Consider the following 26601-nt stretch of genomic DNA (forward strand, 5'->3'; position numbering starts at 1 on the left):
AAAATATTGACAAAATGTTCTAATGGACTAAACTTTTTGACAGAATTTTCTACAGAAATAAATTTGTGTCAAAAATTTCTATGGAAATAACATTTTGACAAAATTTTCTAGTTTTAATTAAATTTTTACAAAATTTTCTATAGAAATAAAATTTTGGCTAAATTTTTTATAGAAGTAAAATTAAGACAACATTTTCTATAGAAATAAAATTTTGACAAAATTTTCTATAGGAAAAAACTATTGACAAAATTGTCGATAGAAATATAATTTTGGCTAAATTTGCTATAGAAATAAAATTTAGACAAAATTTTGTATAGAAATACAATTTTCATAAAATTTTCTATAGAAATAAAATGTTCACCAAATTTTCTGTAGAATTAAATTTTTACAAAATTTTCTATAGAAATAAAATGTTGGCTAAATTTTCTATAGAAATGAAATTTTGACAAAATTTTCTAATGAACTAACATTTTAACAATGAAAAAATTTTTGACAAAATTTTCTATAGAAATAAACTATTGACAAAATTTTCGATAGAAATAAAATTTTGACAAAATTTTCTATAGAAACAAACTATTGACAAAATTGTCGATAGAAATAAAATTTTGGCTAAATTTTCTATAGAAATAAAATTTTGGCAAAATTTTGTATAGAAATAAAATTTTCATAAAATTTTCTATAGAAATAAAATATTGACAAAATTTTGTATAGAAATGAAATTTTGACAAAATGTTCTAATGGACTAAACTTTTTGACAGAATTTTCTACAGAAATAAAATTGTGTCAAAAATTTCTATAGAAATAAAATTTTGACACAATTTTCTAGATTCTGTAGAATTAAATTTTTACAAAATTTTCTATAGAAATAACATTTTGGCTAAATTTTGTATAGAAGTAAAATTAAGACAACATTTTCTATAGAAATAAAATTTTGACAAAATTTTCGATAGAAATGAAATTTTGGCAAAATTTTCTATAGAAATAAAATTTGACAAAATTTTTTACAGAAATAAAATTTTTACAAAATTTTCTATAGAAATAAAATTTTTACAAAATTTTCTATAGAAATGAAATTTTGACAAAATTTTCTAATGAACTAAAATTTTAACAATGAAAAAAAATTTGACAAAATTTTCTACAGAAATAAAATTGTGTCAACAATTTCTATAGAAATAACATTTTGACAAAATTTTCTATAGAAATAAAATTCTGACGACATTTTTTATAGAAGTAAAATTTTGACAAAATTTTGTATAGAAATACAATTTTATTTTATTTTTTATTGTTGGTTTGTACTTCAATAGTATTTGTTGTTTTGATGTCAGCTTTAAAACTATTAGGTTGACTAAACTACAAGAGTAGCTTAACCAACAGAGGAAAGGAATGTTTGTCAATTTTTTTCGGAAGGTTCAAGTGTGGTTCACTTTGGTTTTAGCGAACTGCCTGAATTTATTCTGATAATTGGTTGATAGTTTTGCTGCAAGTAGAGGATACTGATGAGGAATGTGGTAATTCCGTCCAACGTGCGTCCATCCAACCATCTTGCATTCTATAGGGCTTTGCCCAGATAAATTTGACAAACATTCTTTTCCTCTATTGGTTAAGCTACTCTTGTAGTTTAGTCAACAAAATGCTTTTAAAGCTGAGATCAAAACAAAAAAAAAAAAAATTTTTACAAAATTTTCTATAGAAATAAAATTTTAGCTAAATTTTCTATAGAAATGAAATTTTGACAAAATTTTCTTTAGAAATGAAATTTTCACAAAATTTTCTATAGAAATAAAATTTTTACAAAATCTATATAAAGGGTGATTCTTTTGAGGTTAGGATTTTCATGCATTAGTATTTGACAGATCACGTGGGATTTCAGACATGGTGTCAAAGAGAAAGATGCTCAGTATGCTTTGACATTTCATCATGAATAGACTTACGATCTGCCACAACGTCGAATTTTCAGTGAATGGGCCCTAGAAAAGTTGGCGGAAAATCCGCTTTTTTATCGACAAATTTTGTTCAGCGATGAGGCTCATTTCTGGTTGAATGGCTACGTAAATAAGCAAAATTGCCGCATTTGGAGTGAAGAGCAACCAGAAGCCGTTCAAGAACTGCCCATGCATCCCGAAAAATGCACTGTTTGGTGTGGTTTGTACGCTGGTGGAATCATTGGACCGTATTTTTTCAAAGATGCTGTTGGACGCAACGTTACGGTGAATGGCGATCGCTATCGTTCGATGCTAACAAACTTTTTGTTGCCAAAAATGGAAGAACTGAACTTGGTTGACATGTGGTTTCAACAAGATGGCGCTACATGCCACACAGCTCGCGATTCTATGGCCATTTTGAGGGAAAACTTCGGAGAACAATTCATCTCAAGAAATGGACCGGTAAGTTGGCCACCAAGATCATGCGATTTGACGCCTTTAGACTATTTTTTGTGGGGCTACGTCAAGTCTAAAGTCTACAGAAATAAGCCAGCAACTATTCCAGCTTTGGAAGACAACATTTCCGAAGAAATTCGGGCTATTCCGGCCGAAATGCTCGAAAAAGTTGCCCAAAATTGGACTTTCCGAATGGACCACCTAAGACGCAGCCGCGGTCAACATTTAAATGAAATTATCTTCAAAAAGTAAATGTCATGGACCAATCTAACGTTTCAAATAAAGAACCGATGAGATTTTGCAAATTTTATGCGTTTTTTTTTAAAAAAAAGTTATCAAGCTCTTAACAAATCACCCTTTATATAAAATTCAATTTATGTTTGTTTATTTGTTTGTTTGTTTGTTTGTTTGTATGTACCGAGTTGGCTCCGAAACGGCTGAACCGATTTACTTGAAACTTTCAGAGATCGTAGGGGGCGTTCATGTGGTGAAAATAGGGTACCTCATTTTTTGACACCTGGTCGCGGAGGGGGACCTCCCCTTTGTCGGACTTTTTGAAAATTGGACCAAAGTTGACCGATTTGGTTGAAATTTTCGTTGAAGATTGGGGTTGGCATCTAGACAAAGATCCGCTACTTTTTATTTCGATATTTGGTGGCGGAGGGGGGCCTCTCCTTTGTTCGACTTTTTTTAAAGTACAGTGAAAAAAACTAAAATTCTCTAAATTATCTGAGATTTACAGAGAACATGTGGTGAGGTTATGGAATTAATATGGGGTACCCGATGATTTCATATGTGGATGGGGAGGGGGACCTCCCCCTTGCCCTACTTTTTGAAACTTGGAACAAAATTATGCGATTTGCTTGAAATTTTCATTGAATGTTGGGGTTGGCATGTAGACAAAAATCCGCTACATTATTTTTCGATATTTGGTCGGGGAGGGGGACCACCCCTTTGCCCAAATTTTGTTTTTTTTTTTTTTTTGAAAGTTCAAACAAAACTCCCCCGACTGAAATTTTACAAAAAAAATGGGTTACGAAATTTATATCAGGTTCCTGATTTTTTAATAAAAATAAAAGGGCATAGGGAGACATCCGCTTCTCTTAAGTACATACAGAGAAACAATTAAACTTTACCGAGTTACTTGAAATTTACAGAGGACTGGGGAGAGATCGTAACCTCCGTCAACCGTAATAGTTGATACCTGATTTTGTGATATTTGGACGGAAGAGAGGCCGCCTCTTTAGGCTTATAATTTGCTTGACATTTTCTGGGACGTTTACAAAATATACGCTTTTCGACATTTGGTCGGGGAGGAGGTCCTCCTCTAAAACTACAAAAAAATTTAAGTTTTCTTGAAATTTACAAAAGCAGTGGGGGAAGGTTATGAACGAAGAGGCAACCTTCCTTGCCCCACACTTGAAGGAAAGTTTCAAGAATTTTCAGGGAAGGTTAGGGGTGTCGATATTGTATCGGGGAAAGTGACGTCCCTTTAAAACAATAGAGCAAAATTTAAACATCTCCGATCTACTTGAAATTTACAGGGACGTGGCAGGAGGTGATTAAATTTATACATAATTTTTAAATTAGTATATGAGTTTTCGATATCTGGTTGGGGAAGGGGAAAATTGAAATAAACTTTATCGATTTACTTCGATAGAATTTATAGGGACCATTGAGTAGTTGCGAAATTAATATAGGGTACGTGATAGTCCGATATCAGGTCGGAGTGGAGCGAAGGTGGGGAGAGGGTCCCATTTTGTACGTTTTTTTTTTTTAAATTGAAAGTAGAGGGTTGTCCGTAAATGGGAACTCGGTACATAATTTTATGATTTTTGTACAGGCCTCTGCCAGACTTATTTTTAGTAAAGAACTTAAATTTACATGAAATTGGCAGCCAACGTAGAGGGTGCATCATTTTCCAACATTTTAGCAAATGTTAATGTAGTAAATTTTTTTACTACTTTTGCTTTTTCCGATTTATTGGATGGGAACAGTAATTCTTTGTATGTATTATAATATAGTGCTTAATTTTCAGATATGTTGAGGAGAAGGATACCTTTCCTTGACAAACCCCACTTAAAATTCACAAGAAATATAGAAGGTTGTCCAACTACTTGAATACAGAACATTATTTAAAAAATTTGGAGGAAAGGGTACACCCTCTCCCGCCGTATTTGTACCTATAAACGAAAAATCAAGTAGTCCGATGCGTTTAAAAGAATTTAAATCTTTTCGAATTTGTTTTCAGCACGAAGGACATAGTTGACTAAGTTAATGCAAAATGTTCCTCCAAATACGCTTCGGAAGGCGCAGCGAAGCGGGCCGGGTTACGCTAGTTTTCTATAGAAATAAAATATTGCCACAATTTTCTAATGGACTAAAATTTAACCAAGTTTTCTACAGAGAATGTTTTTGAGAAAAATTTTCTACAGAAATAAAATTGTTTCAAAAATTTCTATAGAAATAACATTTTGACGACATTTTCTATAGAAATAAAATTTTGACAACATTTTTTATAGAAGAAAAATTATGACAAAATATTCGATAGAAATACAATTTTGACAAAATTTTCTATACGAAATGTTGGTGCAAAACAAAAATTCATTGTGGCAACGCTGTCCTCGAATAAATCACTCTTAGCTGCTCTTGGTTGGGGCTGTTCATTTATTCACAGATGGCCTGAGCTTAGATCCATCTTCTAATTTAATTTAAATTTTGTTTAATTTAATATATATGCCTTATCTGAATTATTTTATATTCTTAAATTATTTTTTATTATTTTTACTTTTTCATCGCTTTTCATATACCAACGCTCAAACGATATAATAAAGCAAAATATTCTCTTAATTTTTATAGGGGTAAAGATAAGGTCCCATATATCAAACTCTCATAGAATGATTTATGTATTTTAAAGCTGATTTTGTTTTTAACTTATTTTTTTTAACCCATACTGCAATTGGGTTTTAGCAATCTGTAGTAGTTAGCATCATCAACCTTTCTTGTTGTTGTTTTTCGGGCAGGTCATAATGCAAATCATGAAAAATCCTTTTCCTATTTGAATTTGGGGAAAACTAAACAAATCCATACATTTTATAACGTGATTCGGGGATTTAGTGAGCTAACTCGTTTTTATTGTTTTGTTTTTTTTTTTCTGTTTTGTTTCCATGTTTACTCTAACAAACCAAATAACCGATATCGATATCAATTTGCTTTTTCAATTATAGATGTCATGCATGGTGCTCGTGGTGTCCACCAAATGGAAATCACTTCGTTGGTCAGTGAAGAATTGCAGCCCGTAATACAATTGAAAACCGCAGCCGTTGTCCTTAGACCCACAGAATCGAAGGTATCACCCTTAAGTGGCACACGTGATGTTATACCAGAGGGCCGGCAAATCTATCAGAATATTTTGACATACTCCCTAAATGTGGCCAAAGCCATGGAGGTGGCTATCTATGCGCCCATCTTCAATTCCGTCCTCTACGAGTCGGAATACGAGTCACAGCTGTGGATGATATTCGATGCCAACAAGCATATGGTGGCCTGTGGTGATGCTAATTCACACAAATTCTATACGAAATTGGATAAGGGCGAGTACTGCATTCGACTGCAGATACGCCACGAGAAACGTGATGTGCTGGAGAAAATCAATGAGGCCAATATGATTGCTTTGTTCAAGCTGCCGAGTAGCATAAATCTCGAGGTTTACGATCAATACAATCAGTGTGTAATAGCGGGACGTAAGTTCAATTACAGCACGGTTAAACATGATTGTCCCAAGGTCTTGTACATTGCCCCGCTTGGTCTGGAGAAATTATCAAAGGCCAGTTTACCAGCGAGTACAGCATGGTTGGCTGGCTCTATAACCTTGGCCAAGGATGAAGTGGGCCGCAAGGCGGACATTCAAGAATTTACCTATGTCCTGAATCCACCCGATAGTGGAAAGAAGAATGGTGCCAGTGCAAATGGTAGCAGTTCATCTGTATCCAGCAGTAGTTCAAACTCATCTATGGGTAGTTCTTCGAAATCGAAAAGTTCGGGCGGTACAGCGGGTCCTGCATCTGTACCCTCAAATGCTGGAGATGGTGCCAATACTGCGGCTGCTGGCCCCCAAGGTTCACCCAAGAAATCAAAGTCAACAACCGATGAATATGCTGAAAGTTTACGTGATTTCCAATGTTCAATGCTAACCAAGTTAGGTGAGTATAATGGGGGGAGGGGGGACAAGCACAGAAATAATAATGAGGGTACGTAATAGCAATGACTTGCCATAAAGGAAGACCAACAACAACAATAACCAAAAGTAAGTGGCAAACAAAGGAAAATAGTAAATGAGAATTTCTGTGGAAATCCAAGTAAACTTTTAAATGGATTTTTTAATAGTTTTTCTCTGGAAAGCCATAAAGCACCTGCTAACCAACCAACTATTGATTAACAACAAAAGATACTTTGAGAAATTGATAGCGAATGAATCTTTAAGAAGTTTTCTATTTAATTTTTGTTTGTCAAAAAAAAAAAACACGGAGGTTTTCCTTAGGTCACCGTAGAGTAAATTTACTGAGGTGACATTTGGTCAGGAAATTTTCTCAAAAGGCATTAAGAAAAATTTATTTGGTTTTTCCTAGAAAAAGCAATTAATTCGCTAGAAATTTTGCCACTGTAGGCACTCTTCAGATTCCTTGGGTTTACTTCTTGTACTCGCTCAAGAAACTAAGGTAATTCCCAAGAGTATTAATAAATTAATAAATAAAAAAAATATTTTTTTTGAGGTTTAGTCACATGAAATGATAAAATATCCTCCTTCAGATTACTTGGGATCACTTCTCATACCACTTATTTGAGGCTTAGTCACATAAAATTACAACATATTTTTCTTCAGATTACTTAGGATGACTTCCTGAACCAATTAAAGACAGTCGCTAAATTTTTAATGGAATTTGGAATATAGTATTTTTTTGTGGTTATTGGGGATGGTAATTTTGGGAGTACAAAAATAGACATAGGGCTAATTTGGTACGAGTAAGTGTACTTTACATTTTTTATCATTTATAGCCATTATTTGTGTCTAGCTTCACTTGGGACTAGGTTAGGTTAGGTGGCATCCCGATATATCAGGTTCACTTAGACTATTCAGTCCATTGTGATACCACATTGGTGAACTTCTCTCTTATCACTGAGTGCTGCCTGATTCCATGTTAAGCTCAATGACAAGGGACCTCCCTTTTATAGCCGAGTCCGAACGGCGTTCCACATTGCAGTGAAACCACTTAGAGAAGCTTTGAAACCCAGAAATGTCACCAGCATTACTGAGGTGGGATAATCCACCGCTGAAAAACTTTTTGGTATTCGGTCGAAGCAGGAATCGAACCCACGACCTTGTGTATGTAAGGCGGGCATGCTAACCATTGGACCACGGTGGCTCCCTCCCTCACTTGGGACAACTTGCATCACTACATTTTTATACCATCAACCATAGGATGGTGGAGGCTGAAATTTGGTACATGGTGTTAGTATATGGTCTCTAATAGAGGTCTGCATCGAATAACTTTTCACTACATGTATGCAATTCGCTGTCGAATATAGTACATACACTGTCTTTCTCTCAGAGCGCAAGTAGTGAAGTGAAGAGAACACTTGCTTGTCAAATACCACCAAGTACTTATCCGAAACAATATGTGTTCCGAAAAAAAGGAACAATAAAAATGTAAGTACTTGAGAAAAAGTACAACATGAATTCTCTTCACTTCACGTGGTACCACAAGTATTGCTCAGTTATGTGCGAAGCAAAACTTTCCATTATTATTAATCATAGATATGTATGTATGTCACATATTTCATATATTTATGTATGTCACACACTTACCTTAACGTTTGCCGTTCTTTATATCAATCCGAAAACATATATTATGGAGAGTAACTGTTTTCTTGTATTTTTGAAACTGCACGTGGTACATGGAGTACTCTATGAAGATTTGTTCTCGCAACATACTCGACGTAATCACTCTGAGTACACTTCAATAAGAGAGAAAGAGGAATATGTGTTTGTTGGTAGTAAAGACATCAGAGTAGCAACAAGAAGTTACTCGTGGCTTTTGGTGTTCATTAAAATGTGTACCAATTGATTTGCGACTCTCTCAAATATATGTACTCATTTAGCAAGTACACGTGTACTCTGCATTTACAAATGGAATTGTGCAGACCTCTAGTCTCTAACAACCATCCAAAAATTGGTCCACATCGGTCCATAATTATATATAGCCCCCATATAAACCGATCCCCCCATTTGGCTTGCGGAGCCTCTAAGAGGAGTAAATTTCATCCGATCCGGCTGAAATTTGGTACATGGTGTTAGTATATGGTCTCTAACAACCACGCAAAAATTGGTCCACATCGGTCCATAATTATATATAGCCCCCATATAAACCGATCCAACGATTTGGCTTGCAGAGCCTCTAAGAGAAACAAATTTCATCCGATCAGGCTGAAATTTGGTACATGATGTTAGTATATGGTCTCTAATGACCATGCACAAATTGGTCCATATCGGTCCATAATTATATATAGCCCCCAAATAAACCGATCACCAGATTTGAACTCCGGAGCCTCTTGGAAGACCAAAATGCATTTGATTTAGTTGAAATTTGGTACGTGGTGCTAATATATGGCCTCAAAGACCCATGCAAAAATTGGTCGATATCGGTCCATAATTATATATAGGCCCTATATAAATCGATCCCCAGATTTGACCTCCGGAGCCTCTTGGAAGACCAAAATTCACTTGATTCGGTTGAAATTTCGTACGTGATGTTAGTATATGGTATCCAACAACCATGCAAAAATTGGTTCACATCGGTCCATAATTATATATAGCTCCCATATTAAACCGATCCCCAGATTTGACCTCCGGAGCCTCTTGGAAGACCAAAATTCATTTGATTCGGTTGAAATTTGGTACGTGATGTTAGTATATGGTATCCAACAACCATGCAAAACTTGGTTCACATCGGTCCATAATTATATATAGCTCCCATATTAAACCGACCCCAGATTTGACCTCCCGTGCCTTTTGGAGAAGCAAAATTCATCCGATCTGGTTGAAATTTGGTAAATGGTGGTAGTATATGATATTTAACAACCATCTTTCGTAGAAGTTCCTACGTAATCCATGGTGGAGGGTACATAAGATTCGGCCTGGCCGAACTTACGGCCTTATATAATTTTCTTTTTTTTCTTTTTATGACGAAAGAAAAATTAATTTGCTAGAACCTTAGCCACATTAGCCACTCTTCAAACACTGGAGGGATAACTTCCTGTATTTCCTCAAAAAGCCAAGGAAATTCCCTAGAGTATTAATATTCTAAAACTACATTTTATGAGATAAATTAATTTCATTAAAAAATCAATTCACTTGTTTTGAGTTGTGACTAAATTTTAAATGGCAAAATGACCTTCTTCAGATTACTTAGGATCAGTTCTTGTACCACTTGTTTGCGGCTTAGTCACATAAAATTACAAATTATCCTTCTTTAGATTACTTGGGATCACCAAAACCGTCAATAAATTAAATTAAATTTAATTTGGAATATATCGCATTTTGTTATGGTAATTTCTGGAGTACGTATAACCTAGGGCTAATTTGGTACGAATAACTGTACATTAGTTCCATTTCTATAATTAAAAGACATAATTTGTGCCTGACTTTGCTTGAGACCACTTTCCGTTCTAGTTTAAGCAAGGCTCAGCGACCTGTATTCAGGTTAGGTCCCACAAAATGACAAAATGCCACCTTCCAGATAATTTAGGACTACTTCCAGTACAATTTGAAGACAGTCAATAAATGTTTAATATAATTGGCAATATATAGCTTTTTATTATTGAGGATGATATATTTGGGAGTACCTAAACTTAACCCTCTAATGCCCAATCCCGCCTATAGGCGGGCTTCATTTAATAAGGAAGCTTTTAGTAAAACACACCTTAAGATAACAACAATGAATGAAATAAAAAGAAAATTTAGTTGAACTTATTCAAGAGCCTGTGCAGCATATACTGAATTTTACCCTACAAATTTTTCTTGATTAGTTTTCTTGCATTTGTGTCGTTAACATTGAATATTTAATCAGCTGACAAAAAAATTGGGGCATTAGAGGGTTAAGACTAAATTGGTATTTTTGTTACATTTTTATGATTAAAAACCATCATTTGTGCCTGGCTATTAAATAAAAAGTCACTCTTCAGATTACTTGGAACCACTTCCTGTATTCATTTAAGGAAGAAGCAACGGAATTTCAGACTTAAGATTACGGTGACCCTTTGTGTATCCTGTAACCGTTATACATGGATGGCTATCACCAAAAATTCCGTTTAAGGGTTTCAAAATGATCGCACGTCGATTTATTGGGAGATGTCGAAGTATCCTGAAAATGGCTACCGTGGAGTATAAAGTGACGAAACGCCTCGATTGGCCCACACAAATTGGCCACCTATTGAAAAATATCTGCAAAATAGCTAAGACCATACAAATTTCAATAGATCCTTTAGGCTCCAAGAAATTTCCTTCATGAGAAAGCTGTCGAGGCGATGAGTACTGCGGACAACAAGCTCAACCTTGAGACAATTCTCAGAATTTTCTGCCTGGTTTAGTTACAGTCGACGAAATATGGATCCATAAGTGACCACCGCAGGCAAAAAAAAAACAGACTAGCCTTGCTTGGTTACTCACCGATAGAGAGTACCAACGAATCCCATTACCCTCCTCTATGATGCGCGCTTACAGTTGTCACAAATATGACAGCAGCTAGCCGATGAGTCGATCCCAACGGTGCGTGGAATCCGCTGACTTGATATTGAAGTCTTTACAAACTTGAATCATGTTACAGAACGATCCTGCTGGATCTTTGACTGTCTGATGTGTTTTATACGGTCCGCACTGTTGGTGGATATAAATACCATCACTAACGACGCGAACGATACGTGTGATCCAAAATTCTAAGTACGCACCGAAAGCAGGTACCAACGAACCTCCTCTTTGAGTCTCGCTTACAGCCGATGAGTCGAACCCAATGGATCACATCGATGCGTCGAATCCACTGACATGAGATTGAAATCTTTAAAAGCATAAGCACTGTTACAGGATGAGCCTGATGACTCTTGACCTATCCGATGTGTTTATTACGTTTATCGATGGATACTTTTTGTGAATATATATTTGACCGAACCTGGGTCCTATTTACATTTATGAGGGTTTCAAAGCTCTAAGTGGTTTCACTGCAATGTGGAACGCCGTTCGGACTCGGCTATAAAAAGGAGGTCCCTAGTCATTGAGCTTAACATGGAATCGGGCAGCACTCAGAGAGAAGTTCACCAATGTGGTATCACAATGGACTGAATAGTCTAAGTGAGCCTGATACATCTGGCCACCTAACCTAACCCAACGTAACCTGGATCCTGAAAAGTATCCGCAGTTGCCAATAGTACGTGGATTTTTGAAATACGAAATGGTAACCACGAGAAGTTAACCCAGAGGAACTCCAAACTTGCCAGAAGCCGTCTAGATTGTATCTGATGCAGGCGACTGTACAATCATAGCATCGGGTTAAATATCAATCGGATTGACCTTTATGTGGATCATGTGTCTGTGGAGACGAAGATCCCCTCTCCACAAAGACCTAAATGTGTTTTGTTACAACCGTACTTCCTGAATCGTCAAAGCAGTAACCATACTAATATTCATCTTGTAGATAGACAAGTATTTTTTTTTTTTTTTTTTTTTTTTTTTTTTTTTTTATTGAATTCATTCATTATGTACAAAAATAAATGTGCCTCAGCGCCCTCAAGGCATTTTTGAGGCAATCCGGCAAACTATTTACAAAACATCGTTAAATTCAAAACAAAAAAGTATGTGTTTTTACTTAATTAATAATTTAAATATTTTCATAACTATTTACACTCATGCAAGAAGCATTTCAATATTTTGTAATAAGTGTTCTTTTAGTCTTTTCTTAAAAATTGAAATTGTCTGAGAGTTTTTGACGAAAGTAGGTAATTTATTGTAATCCTTACTACCATGATAATCAATTCTTTGTTTTGAGATTTCTAATCGACATCTGCTTACACGAAGAGCTGAGCTTTGTCTTGTATTGAATAACTGCTGATTTCGTTGCAAGTTCGTAGTATGGTAGCCAATATTATGTAGCACTTTATATATATATGTTAATAATTGCATCTTATGTAATCCATATACAGGGAGTATAGTTTTCGCCACATCCTTGTACAACAAGCGAGTAGGAGTATCACTCAGGAAAGTCACAATTAGCCTTTATTATCTATATGGCATGGTCGACCGCCACAAAATGCAGCCTCTAGATCAATCAGCGTTGCAAGCCGGTCTAAATTCTTCTGACACGTAAATCGTGCAATCTCTGGTTCTACATTCATCCACCAGGGCTACTTAATTGACAGGCCAGAAGAAGAGGGGAAACTTGTTTGCCTATTCTAAATTGTTTTGTAAAAATCATAGCATACCTTCCGGCGGATTCGAAATTTCTAGCCATTCATCTGGGTTATGCGCCGTCCAGACTAGTAAGTTTTCCCGGACGGAATGTCTGTGTTTGTAAAGAATCTTACAGTATGACGATACGAATTGTCGGCGATGACTAAATAATCGATAAATGTGTTATCGATCACATTAAAAAGCAGCAGTATAGATTATGCCGCCGGACTTATCTTATAGTGTGGCCAATATCTGGGATATGTTCGACACGAGCACTGTCATCCTAGTCTGGACGACGCATTACTTATAGTGGCAGATAGTTATTTTAAACTAACATAGAGTATTGATTTCGTTGTAGTACCGCAGTTGATGAATTTCTCTCAATGATTGCTTCCCGATTCTATGTTTGACTCAGTGAAAAATGACCTAATTTTTATAGCCGAGTCCGAACGGTGTTTAATACTACGGAGAAAATACTTACACACAAAAAAATTTCACGAAAATTTTTTCACTTAAAATTTTAATTGAGTTTTAAAAAATATTCAATTAAAAATTTAATTGATTCAACAAATTTTTTTAATTGAAACAAAAATCAATCACAAAAATAATAGTATCAATTAATTTTTTAATTGGATCAATTAACTTTTTAATTGACCTTCAATTAATTTTTTAATTGATACTATCATTTCTGTGATTGAAGACATTTCAATTAAAAATTAATTGGATCAATTAATTTCGTGATTGAATCAGAAAAATTTTTTTGTGTGTAGAGAAGCTTCGAAACATTCAAAAATACCACCAGATTACTGAGAAGGGATCCACCGCTGAAAAACTGTTGGATTTTCGGTCGTACCTGGGATTGAACCCATGACAGTATCCACAACCAAGGCTCCTAAAAACTTAACCCTGAACTTAGACCGAAGTGAAAATTCAAGATAATTATTTAACAATATATTACTCATTATTATTGGCTGGTTAGAAGGGGAAACTGTTTGGCCTAGCACAAAAAGCGTAATTGGCAAGGAAAAGAGGTTCCCTTATTGAAACAAAATACAAATCTGCACGCTGTTACATTAAATCACAATTGACCTAATAGTAAAAATTAGCTTAATCAATTAACTAAACGAGGGTTGCCTCGTCAAGCCCAAGCCGTTTCATAAACGGTCCTCGTGGCTATTGAAGGCATTTGCTACGGTCAACCATGCCAGACTGTACGAGAACGTCGAGAATACACCCCTACTGGCAGGAGCCAAACGTTGGGTTTCTAATAACATGTGAGGGCTCCACTCGTATGCGGACTTTAGGGATAAGAAGTCAAGACCCCGCAAAGCAAAACATGAAGTTCCCCAAAGACGGCACTGTTCAACCTCTACCTATCCTTTGTTCCACCCACTCCTGACGGCGTCGAGATTGTATCATACGCGGACGACTGTAAAATCATGGCGTCCGGGACCATTGGTGATGACATCTGCTATCGATTAAATGTCTATCTAGTTGGTCTTACCAGATATTTGACTGCTAGAAATTTGAGGATATTCGCCACCAAATCCTCAGACACATTATTCACTACATAGACGGCAGAACTATGTAGGCAGTTGAATGTCAGTGTCAGTGCAGGCATTGAAACAATTCCGACCATAACATACCCCAAGATTCTCAAGGTCACATTCGACAGCCTTTTCAAGACGTCTGGTCATTCCACTGCAATTTGTGATAAGCTCCGCGGTAGAAACAAGGTCTTCAAGTTGATTGCCGTCAGGACAATCAGACAATGAAACCTATATGGCAATTGGCCGATCAGTGGTAAACTATGCAGCACCATTGTGGACATCCTCAGACAAGTGATACGGGAATGGAGCCACAGTGGTCCAATGGTTAGCATGCCTTGCATACACATGGTCGTGGGTTCAAACCCAGTTTCGACCAAACACCAAAATGGTTTTCAGCGGTGGATTACCCCACATCAGTAATGCTGGTGACATTTCTGAGTGTTTCAAAGCTTCTCTAAGTGATTTCTCCGCAATTTGGAACGTCATTCGGGAAGGAGGGACCTTGTCATTGAGCTTAACATAGAATCGGGCAGCACTCAGTGATAAGAGAGAAGTTCACCACTGTGGTATCACAATGGACTGAGTGATGGTCTAAGTGAGCCGGAAAATATCGTTTATGTGGAGACAGAAATCCTCCCATAGCAGCATATCAGCCAGAACAGGATTCATGAGGATACTGTTTTTGAAGCTTTGAGAAGCTACAAGGTTAATCCTATTCTCGAAGCCCGACCAACGCCCATAGCACCGGAGGAAAAAGACCTCCCGCGGGAAACCAGGCAAGAGAAGCAGTCTCTCTTCCTACCTAACAGTGATTGATAGCAGCGTAGCTGACGTTTGTCCGATCTGCAAACAAGGGTCACATGACACGCGTCGTCTTTTCACTTATCCTACACAAATATTGCTCGTATGGCAAAACGTTCTGAATACGTATAGCTTTGCGATAGAGCAGTAAGTTGAAAGATTGCAATATAAGGGTTCCCCAATCCCGCCAAATAAAAGGTATACAAGTATGAACGTATGAAAAAAGAGTGGCAACCCTGTTGCTTATTCTAAACATTCTTAGTGAAATTATTGCATAATTTCAGGCGATCCCATGTAAAGTTAAAAGTGGACACTACCAAATTAAAATTCATTCAGTATTTCCGAGAAAATAACATGATTGCGACAAAAATGTTAGATGTTCACCGTTTAAAAATGCAGCGTTAGAAAACATTTTGCTCTAGAAACAGGTTTGAGGTGATCATATTCCTTCTCTGAGTGTAAATGCAAGTGATTCTTATCCCTATAATTTAACCATAGATAGGGAGTGCGTTCACATTTTAAGGACCCAAATCACTGATCTTAAAGAGTCTGTTGTTTTTTTTTTTTTTTCCAACCTTCAGCACCATATTTTCTCAGCCTTCGTTGGAGAATTTGCCATTCTTTTTATCAGAAAATTGTTGCACAATAATTTTATCACATATTTAAATTTTTGATCTTCTTATAAAATCCTCTTATAAAACATCCTCAATAGCATAACAAAAATTATTATATATATTGCAACACTTCCTGGCCATGTTCCCATTAATGTTGCCACTAAATTGAAAATTACCATTTAGGGCTTAAATGAGAGCCTCATTAAAGACTCCGTCTATACCAGCATTGACTCCGGTTGGTTGTCATCATTGGTATTCATTAAAATGTGCAGCAAGGATTATTACAATATGACTTGAGTTGTCGACTATATCTAAAGGGAGGACATGGAGTAGAGGTAGGAGGAGTAGGAGAACGGGAACTTGACAGGACGAGGCTAGAAATGTGAACGAAACACTCACACAAACATTCAAGGGCTATTGTATCATTACCACCTACTGAGTTGATGGTATTGCCACCATCATCACCAAATTATTGAAACACTGGGGCACAGAAAACCAGCAGCAGGCCATCCAGTCAGCCAGCCAGCCTGCCAACTTAATTAAAATCGTATTATTATTATTATCTTTTTTGGTTTTGTTTTGTTTCGTGTGTTTTTCTTTTTTTTTTGTGCAGTAGCTTTTTTTCCATTTGGTTTCTCGGTTATTTTTAATCTCATTCCAGTTGAATAGTCAGTCATCCAGCTGTGGCTCAATCTGTCTGTCAGTCAGCCAGCCAGTATGTCAGTGAGAGAGATCTCATTTTCTCTTGTCTTTGGATCCTATGTATATTGTATTGCTTTATTCCACATAATTGCTTCATGGAAATTCTGGGAAATTCACAACTTCAAACAGACAAAAACAATGAACATTACTTGATTTGTTTCTTCCAAGCCATTGCTTTGATGGCCAGTTTGTTTTTTGTTGCTGTTCTTCTTCTTCTATGGCCCCTAGGTTTTTGGTCAATGGTTCCTTTTGTTTATTTATGTGTCCTTACAACAATTCTTTTCCCAAATTATTTTCCAACAATTTTTTTTTTTTGTTTAGGTCTTATTTTTTGCCTTTTTCTTTTTCTTACTCTTATCTCATTTTCGTATTTTTTTCTTCTACGTCTTTGTCATTCCCATAACAGATCTTGAAAAAGCTGAAAAACTCTACGAGGACATAATTGCTGGACATCCCAAACATTTGGCTGCTCATTTACTCCTCATCCAAAACATTGAATCATCATCAGAGATGAAGGCACAATATCCGTTTACATTTGCCAAGTCATTAAATGCAAACAGCAAACACAGCAATGCTACGGGTGATGCAGTAGCTCCACCAGCTACAGGAGCATCCCAAACAACGACAGCCTTAACTGCAGCAGGAGGACCAGAGGACTCTTCAACGTCATCAACATCATCAGCAGCCTCATCGTCTGGCGGTGCTGTTGGTGGTGTTGGTGCTGATACCACTGGCTCAAGCACTGAGGATAAACAAAAGGAGGATAATCAAAAATTGCGCAATGCTCTCGAACGCATTGTCCTGTTGGCGGACAATGTCATTAGGGATACTGATAAAGATGCATTGTTGGCATACTATGGCATTAAATGTGATACCCGTTCTGATGCCGCAAAGATTAAAACGTAAGTATCATGCATATCCCCAGCTCGTGCAACTACAGTTGCCGTTTTCCAAAAGCATTACAGATAAGAGCTAACGAATTCATAGAAAGCAAATGGACGGACAGACAGACAGACGAAGGGCTCCACACGTAAAAACTAACTAACGATTGTAGCAAGTAACCAAACAATATTCCATGCCTCAATATGCTGGAATATAGACAATGGGGGAATATGCAATTTTTTTTCGGGAATATTGAAAAACTGAAAGGAAGGATTGTTGGAATTTCTTTTATTCGAAAATCTAAACTTTCTAGTTTCTTATGGAGGCCGAGAGATGGAGAGACATAATTCATTTTGATCAGCCAACATTATGAATTTTAGAAATTGAAGAGTTAGAATGGAATTTAATTAGCTAAAAAGGTCTTCAAACGTTGGGACTTCTTTTACTGGAATAGCGAAGTTTTATATTTGAAACAAAGGAGCATGTAAAGATATAAGGAATATTCTTTGACATTAACTGAGATAGTGTATCTGTGGATTAAATATACAATGGCTTCAGATTTAGACTTCCAGTGTTGCCTTTTACTAGTCAGGATTAATCAAAACCTCTCTCATTTCATTTTTAACTTACGGGAATAAAAAGAAGTCATTCGGTGCCAAGTCCGCTACTATACTATACGGTGAATGATCCATCACACCGATGTATTGAATGCTCCGAAATGCAATTGTTTGAACCGATTTGTGAGAGCTCGCATTTTCATTGTGAAGAGCGATCCGCCTGCTTCTGGTATCTTGATTTCTTGGAAGAACCAATAAATGGTTGTTACCACTCAGAATTGCCAGTTCTGCGATGTTCTAGTGGTACGAGAACTGGCAATTCTAGTGGTGGCCCAGTTTCTCCGAAAAAGAACAACAGGCGATTAGTTGTTTGGAAATGCTGCGTGCACGAGCAATTTTTACCCTAATAGAAAAAATTACGTTCCAAAATCGTGAACGGATAGTAACAAAATGAAAGGGAAACGTTCACGAAAAATCAAAACGGAATGTTCACGAGTTTGGGAGCCACCGTGGTGCAATGGTTAGCATGCCCGCCTTGCATACACAAGGTCGTGGGTTCGATTCCTGCTTCGATCGAACACCAAAAAGTTTTTCAGCGGTGGATTATCCCACTTCAGTAATGCTGGTCACATTTCTGAGGTTTTCAAAGCTTCTCTAGTGGTTTCACTGCAATGTGGAACGCCGTTTGGACTCGGCTATAAAAAGCAGGTTCCTTTTCATTGAGCTTAACATAGAATAGGGGAGCACTCAGTGATAAGATAGAAGTTGACCACTGTGGTATCACAATTGACTGAATAGTCTATGTTACCCTGCGCCACACTGTGGAACAGGGTATTATAATTTAGTGCATATGTTTGCAACACCCAGAAGGAGACGAGATAGACACATGGTGTCTTTGGCAAAAATGCTCAGGGTGGGCTCGTGAGTCGATATAGCCATGTCCGTCTGTCCGTGAACACATTTTTGTAATCAAAGTCTAGGTCGCAGTTTTAGTCCAATCGACTTCAAATTTGACTCATTTTTTGTGTTTTGGCTCAGAATAGAACCATATTGATTTTGGAAGAAATCGGTTCAGATTTAGATATAGCTCCCGATATTAGATATTTCGCCCGATATGGACTTAATGGCCCAAGAAGCCAGAGTTTTACCATAATTTGCTTAAAATTTTGCACAAAAAGAACAATTAGTACTAAATTCAAGTGTGCCAAATTTTATTGAAATCGGTTCAGATGTAGATATAGCTCCCATATATATCTTTCGCCCGATATGGACTAATACGGTTCCAGAAGCCAGAGTTTTTCTCCAATTTGGTTGAAATTTTGCACAGGGAGTAGAATTAGCATTGTAGCTATGCGTGCCAAATTTGGTTGAAATCGGTTCAGATTTAGATATAGCTCCAATATATAGCTTTCGGTCGATTTACACTCATATGACCACAGAGGCCAATTTTTTGCTCCGATTTAGTTGAAATTTTGCACAGGGAGTAGAATTAGCATTGTAGCTATGCGTGCCAAATTTGGTTGAAATCGGTTCAGATTTAGATATATCTGCCATATATAGCTTTCGCCCGATTTACACTCATATGACCACAGAGGCCAATTTTTAACTCCAATTTAGTTGAAATTTTGCACAGGGAGTAGAATTAGCATTGTTGCTATGCATGCCAAATTTGGTTGAAATCGGTTCAGATTTAGATATAGCTCCAATATATAGCTTTCGGTCGATTTACACTCATATGACCACAGAGGCCAATTTTTTGCTCCGATTTAGTTGAAATTTTGCACAGGGAGTAGAATTGGCATTGTTGCTATGCGTGCCAAATTTTGTTGAAATCGGTTCAGATTTAGATATATCTCCCATATATATGTTTTTCTGATTTCGACAAAAATGGTCAAAATACCAACACTTTCCTTGTAAAATCGCCACTGCTTAGTCGAAAAGTTGTAAAAATGACTCTAATTTTCCTAAACTTCTAATACATATAGATCGAGCGATAAATCATAACTAAACTTTTGCGAAGATTCCTTAAAATTGCTTCAGATTTAAATGTTTCCCATATTTATACCCTTCACCACTACTGTGGTACAGGGTATAATAAGTTTGTGCATTTGTATGTAACGCCAAGAAATAGTGGTCATAGACCCATCTTTTAGTATACCGATCGGCTTAGAATTAAATTCTGAGTCGATTTAGCGATGTCCGTCTGTCTGTCTGTCTGTCCGTCCGTCTGTCTGTATATGTAATTTTGTGCACAAAGTACAGCTCGCAATTTAAGTCCGATCGTCCTCAATTTTGGCATAGGGCCGTTTCTTGGGACAGAGACAATCGCTATTGGTTTTGGAAAAAATCGGTTCAGATTTAGATATAGCTGACATATATATTTATCCCCGATTTGGTCATAGTTAGCGTGTTTATCAACCGATTTTCTTGAAATACCGTACATCCAAATATTTTATGAATCTCGAAAATCTTGCAAAATATCAGCCAAATCGGTTCAGATTTAGATATAGCTCCCATATATATCTTTCGTCCGATTTAGACTCATATGACCACAGAGGCCAAAGTTTACTACCGATCTTCGTGAAATTTTGCACAGAGGGTAGAATTGACATTCTACCAATCCATGGTAAATTTGATTGAAATCGGTTCAAATTTAAATATAGCTCCCATATATATCTTTCGTCCGATTTGAACTTATATGGCCACAAAAGCCAAAGTTTTGCCTTGATTTGCTTCAAATTTTGCACAAGGGGTACGTTTAGTAGTATTGTTAAGTGTGTCAAATTTTGTTAAAATCGGTTCAGATTTAGATATAGCTCACATATATATCTTTCGTCCGATTTGGACTTATATGGTCTCACAAGCCAGAGTTTTGCCCTGACTTACTTCAAATTTTGCACAAGCGGTACTTTTAACGATACTATTGTATGTGCCAAATATGGTCAAAAGTTATACTCCCATTTACGTGAAATTTCGCATTGATATCAGAATTATTATTCTAACTATACACGTCAAATTTAGTCAAAATCGGTTCAGATTATATATAGCTCCCATATATACGTACACCAGAGTTGGGGAAATATGGTAGACTGTTACACATTGTAGACCCATTTTCAATGGAAGTTTGCTCCAATTAACTGGATAGCGTTAGCCGATTTAAATTTTAATTCTAGAGATTGTATAGAAGTAAAATAATTGTCTCTTTTATATAGCTTCCAGCAAATGTGAAGTAGTTGAGATGGTAACACAAATTTTGGCCTACATAGTGGTGAAGGGTATAATATACTCGGCCCGGCCCGACTTTAGACTTTACTTACTTGTTTTTTACTAACATTGTGTTCCACCCTAGTGCATTAGCCGACTTAAATTTTGAGTCTATAGATTTTGTAGAAGTCTCTCAAATTCTGTCTAGATCGAGTGATATTTAAATGTAAAGGATGATACGGTCAAAATTTGGTCAAGGGAAAACGCGTGTAAATCGGTGAAATCGTTTATTTAAAAAATCAAATTAAATTTCTTTTTCAAGTTCAATTAGTATAAAATTCAGGAAATATATTCAGTTAGGTTTTCGCTTTTCCAAATCCGAATTGCCGGGCCTCACGCTTGCCACCCGCCACCAGATTTTGTACAGCCACCTTGTCCACCTTCTTCGCCGCAGAAAGCCAATTTGCCTTGAACTGCTGCTCGTCCTTAGCAGTTTTTTGGTCTTCTTTAGGTTCCGTTTGACAATAGCCCAGTATTTCTCAATTGGGCGGAGCTCTGGCGTGTTGGGAGGGTTCTTGTCCTTGGGAGCCACCTGCACGTTGTTGGCGGCGTACCATTCCATGGCCTTTTTACCGTAATGGCAAGATGCCAAATCCGGCCAAAACAGTACGGAACAACCGTGTTTCTTCAGGAAAGGCAGCAGACGTTTATTCAAACACTCTTTCACGTAAATTTCTTGGTTGACAGTCCCGGAAGCTATGAAAATGCTGCTTTTCAAGCCACAGGTACAGATGGCTTGCCAAACCAGATATTTCTTTGCGAACTTTGACAGTTTTATGTGCTTGAAAATATCTGCTACCTTTCCCCTTCCTTTTGCCGTATAAAACTCCTGTCCCGGAAGCTGCTTGTAGTCGGCTTTGACGTAGGTTTCGTCGTCCATTACCACGCAGTCAAACTTCGTCAGCATCGTCGTGTACAGCCTCCGGGATCGCGCTTTGACCGTCGTATTTTGTTTATCATCGCGATTTGGAGTCACTACCTTCTTGTAAGTCCATAGTCCGGCTCGTTTTTTGGCTCGATGCACGATTGTAGACGATACACCCAGCTTATTTGCGGCATCTCGGATAGAGAGGATAGGGTTTCGCTTGAAACTACCGGCAACTCTCTTTGTCGTCTCAGCGGCTTCCGGTTTTCGATTTCCCCCCGATCCAGACTTCCTGGCTGTCGACAAATGTTCCCCAAACACTTTAATTACATTTGTAACGTTTGATTTGGCAACTTTTAGCGATTTTGCCAGCTTTGCGTGCGAGTAGCTCGGATTTTCGCGATGCGCTAGCAAAATTTTGATAAACTGCTCTTCTTGCTTGGACGGCATTTTGACAACTGAAGAGTGAATTCCAAAATCGAAAATAGGAGCAACATTCTACACACACACACCTTCAATATGAGGGGTGTTCAGTTTTTTTTTAAATGCAAAATTGAAAGAAATACGTCAAGTTTATATTGACTAAATTTTGACCGTATCACCCTTTATGTATTTGGGACAAACCTTTATATATAGACCCCAACACATTTGACGGATGTGATATGGTATCGAAAATTTAAATCTACAAAGTGGTGCAGGGTATAATATAGTCGACCCCGCCAGGAAAAACTTCCAATATACCCATATTCTGCTAACAACATTGTAAATTTGATCGACTTAGAAATGCACTAAGACCAAGGGTATATATACTTTAGGGGGTATGAGATCAATATTTGATGTGTTACAAACGAAATCCTAAACGAAAGCATTTAAAATTCCAGCACTTTACCCCATTGTCTAGAATATCCTAGAATTTTGCCTCAAGCCTCCACATACATATGTTGGCATGTTGCTTGGATTCTTATGTATGGGCGTGTGTTTGATTGTATGTGTATATGCGTTGTACGTGTATGTAATACATGCCAATGCCACGTCCTGCTGAACAGGGAATAATAATTATTTGTGGTGTAGTTCGTATAATGTTGAAAATCTCTTACTCCTTTTGTTACTTTCTTCCACCACCACATCCACCACCTACACAATCAGAATCATCTTGTGGTGGCTCTTGTGCATTTACTAACTACCATTTTAATTGTGATAAGAGATAGCGAATGGGGAAAACAGGAAATGTAAACACATTAACGGTAAATAAACCCATAATCGTAAGTCGTATAGCAGCACAGAACCACAGCATGTATCCCTTTAGCTGCCTCGAACGTAGATATATTCCCCTGCAGGCAACTACAAAAAGGCAGAGCTCTTTCTCTCTCTGATGCAACACTGTGGATCCACAGCCAATAGACCAAGTAGTCATCTAATTTACAATGCCATAGCAAACAAGTAAAGTGTAATTATACAATGATGACTGAGTGTATAGGTATATATGGGTGTGTATGTGTGTGTGTGTGTGTAATAAGGTTACTATCTTTATTCATTTGCAACAAAGTCCTTTGTAACCAACTTACAATAACCTGCAAGTAATCGATGAAAGGAAACTTCTTATTAAAGAAACGTGAGAAACACACAAAACGTAAAACTTCAGCCCCATCAATAACTAACATATTCACACACACACCTCAACCCAAAGACAGACCATTCATTCTCATCCATTTAGTCAGTCACTCACTCACTCATTCACACGCTCGATTCTTATTCAACGTAGTCCAATAAGTAAACACAAAATCAAAACAAACAACTTAACATTATAATATTTGTTGTTGTTGTTTTTGCTGTTGCTTTTGTTATTTCTGGGGGTTTTATTCTTACCTCTCTGCTCGTAGTCAATTTCGTTTTTGTCGCCGTCACCGTCATCGTCGTCGGTAAATTGAAAGGCCACTTTTCTTTACCCTTCCTGTCGGAGGAAAAGGCTTTGCACAAGAACCCCGGTTAGAGACGAAGAAGGAGAAGAAGAAGATGCTAAATCAAATTCATTTATGGCGCCAACATTGTTACACTGTTATTAACAGCTAACCGGCACAGTGTTGCTGAATATATCTCTCAAATTTACTCTCTCTCTCTCTCTCTCTCTCCTAAAGAATAAAAGAGAATATGCGCCAATAATATTTCTAGCATGATAGAGAAATTCTAATAAACTTTCTTAAATATCATGCAATTATTATGAAAAACTCTCTTTAGAAGAGAATTGACCGGTAAATGTGATACTTATAAGGCGCCAAAATAATCAAATTCAAAAATTCATTTTGTATACAAAAATCGAATGAGCTTTCTTTCGTATTTCAAACGAAAGAAATTTGTCCACAAAGCTTGATTAATAATTGTGAAATTAGATATAATGCATTTGGACGTTAATTGCCTGTTTCGGTATCAGGCTAACATGGAAAATAATAACAGGTTGGCTGATAAGTCCCCGGTCTGACACAGATGGCGTCGCTAGTATTAAATGCATATTATTTTTATATAGTACCAACCTGCAAATGATTCGTGTGAAACTATGACGTCTGTAAGTTAATTAAATAGTTTGTGAGATAGAGCGTCTTTTGTGAAGCAACTTTTGTTATTGTGAAAAATGGGAAAAAAAGGAATTTCGTGTTTTCATAAATACTGTTTTCTGAAGGGAAAAAATACGGTGGAAGCAAAAACTTGGCTTGATAATGAGTTTCCGGACTCTGCCACAGGGAAATCATCAATAATTGATTGGTATGCAAAATTCAAGCATGGTGAAATGAGCACGGTGGACGGTGGACGCCCGAAAGAGGTGGTTACCGACGAAAACATCAAAAAAATCCACAAAATGATTTTGAATGACCGTAAAATGAAGTTGATCGAGATACCAGAGGCCTTATAGATATCAAAGGAACATGTTGGTCATATCATTCATCAATATTTCGATATGCGGAAGCTCTGTGCAAAATGGGTGCCGCGGGAGCTCACATTTGACCAAAAACAACAACGTGTTGATGATTCTGAGCGGTGTTTGCAGCTGTTAACTCGTAATACACCCGAGTTTTTTCCGTCGATATGTGACTATGGATGAAACATGGCTTCATCACTACACTCCTGAGTCCAAGTCGGCTGAGTGGACAGCGACCGGTGAACCGTCTCCGAAGCGTTGAAAGACTCAAAAGTCCGCTGGCAAAGTAATGGCCTCTGATTTTTGGGATGCGCATGGAATAATTTTTATCGATTATCTTCAGAAGGGAAAAACCATCAACAGTGACTATTATATGGCGTTATGGGAGCGTTTGAAGGTCGAAATCGCGGCAAAACGGCCCCATATGAAGAAGAAAAAAGTGTTGTTCTACCAAGACAACGCACCGTGCCACAAGTCATTGAGAACGATGGCAAAAATTCATGAATTGGGCTTCGAATTGCTTCCCCCCCCCACCGCCGAAACTGAGGCCTATTTTAAGCCAAAATGGAAGGAGTACTACCAAAATGGTATCAAAAAATTGGAAGGTCGTTATAATCGTTGTATCGCTCTTGAAGGGAACTATGTTGAACAATAAAAACGAATTTTGACAAAAAAATGTGTTTTTCTTTGTTAGACCGGGGACTTATCAGCCAACCTGTTATCTAAAAACATCTTAACATCGTCTTCTAAATTGTAAGTTAGTCCATACGTGGTATATATTAGACAAAACAAGGTATGTATAGGTAAGTCTACAAATAATTACGAATCGATATTGACTTTTGCACGGTGCTTAGAGAGCCAGAACTGAAATATGGGGGCGCTTATATGAGGGCTATATACAATTATGAACTTGATATGGACCAATTTTTATGTGATTGGGATCGATTTATCTGAGGGCTATATATATATAACTACAGACCGATATGTACCCAGTTAGGCATGTTGTTAACTAGCACAACGTACCAAATTTCAACTGACTCGGATGAAATTTGCTCCTCCAAGAGGCTCCAAAACCAAAAATCGGGATCGGTTTATATGGGGGCTATATATGATTATGGACCGATATGGAGCACCTTTGGCATGGTTGTTAAATATCATATACTGACACCACGTACCAAATTTCAATGAATTTGGTACGTGGAATTTTGCTTCTCCAAAAGCCACCGGAGATCAAATCTTGGGATCGGTTTATATGGGGGCTACATATAATTATGGACCGATATGGACCAATTCATGTAGGTTAGGTTAGGTGGCAGCCAGATGTATCAGGCTCACATAGACTATTCAGTCCATTGTGACACCACATTGGTGAACTTCTCTCTTATCACTGAGTGCTGCCCGATTCCATGTTAAGCTCAATGACAAGGGATCTCCTTTTTATAGCCGAGTCCGAACGGCACTCCACATTGCAGTGAAACCATTTAGAGAAGCTTTGAAACGCTCAGAAATGTCACCAACATTACTGAGGTGGGATAATCCACCGCTGAAAAACTTTTTGGTGTTCGGTCGAAGCCGGAATCGA

At 37.1% G+C, this 26601-nt stretch overlaps 1 protein-coding gene across 1 annotated transcript in view; it reads left to right on the forward strand.

The window, feature by feature from the left end:
* The window catches only part of TppII (Tripeptidyl-peptidase II), a 368289-nt gene that overhangs the window by 300225 nt on the left and 41463 nt on the right, over positions 1-26601 (forward strand). Inside the window, exons 14-15 of the mRNA XM_075312350.1 lie at positions 5606-6580; positions 16947-17442. Coding sequence (XP_075168465.1) covers positions 5606-6580; positions 16947-17442 — 1471 coding nt within the window. The remainder of the gene's footprint in view (positions 1-5605; positions 6581-16946; positions 17443-26601) is intronic.

This window comes from Haematobia irritans, chromosome 5, assembly GCF_050003625.1.
Source record: "Haematobia irritans isolate KBUSLIRL chromosome 5, ASM5000362v1, whole genome shotgun sequence".
Lineage (NCBI taxonomy): Eukaryota > Metazoa > Arthropoda > Insecta > Diptera > Muscidae > Haematobia > Haematobia irritans.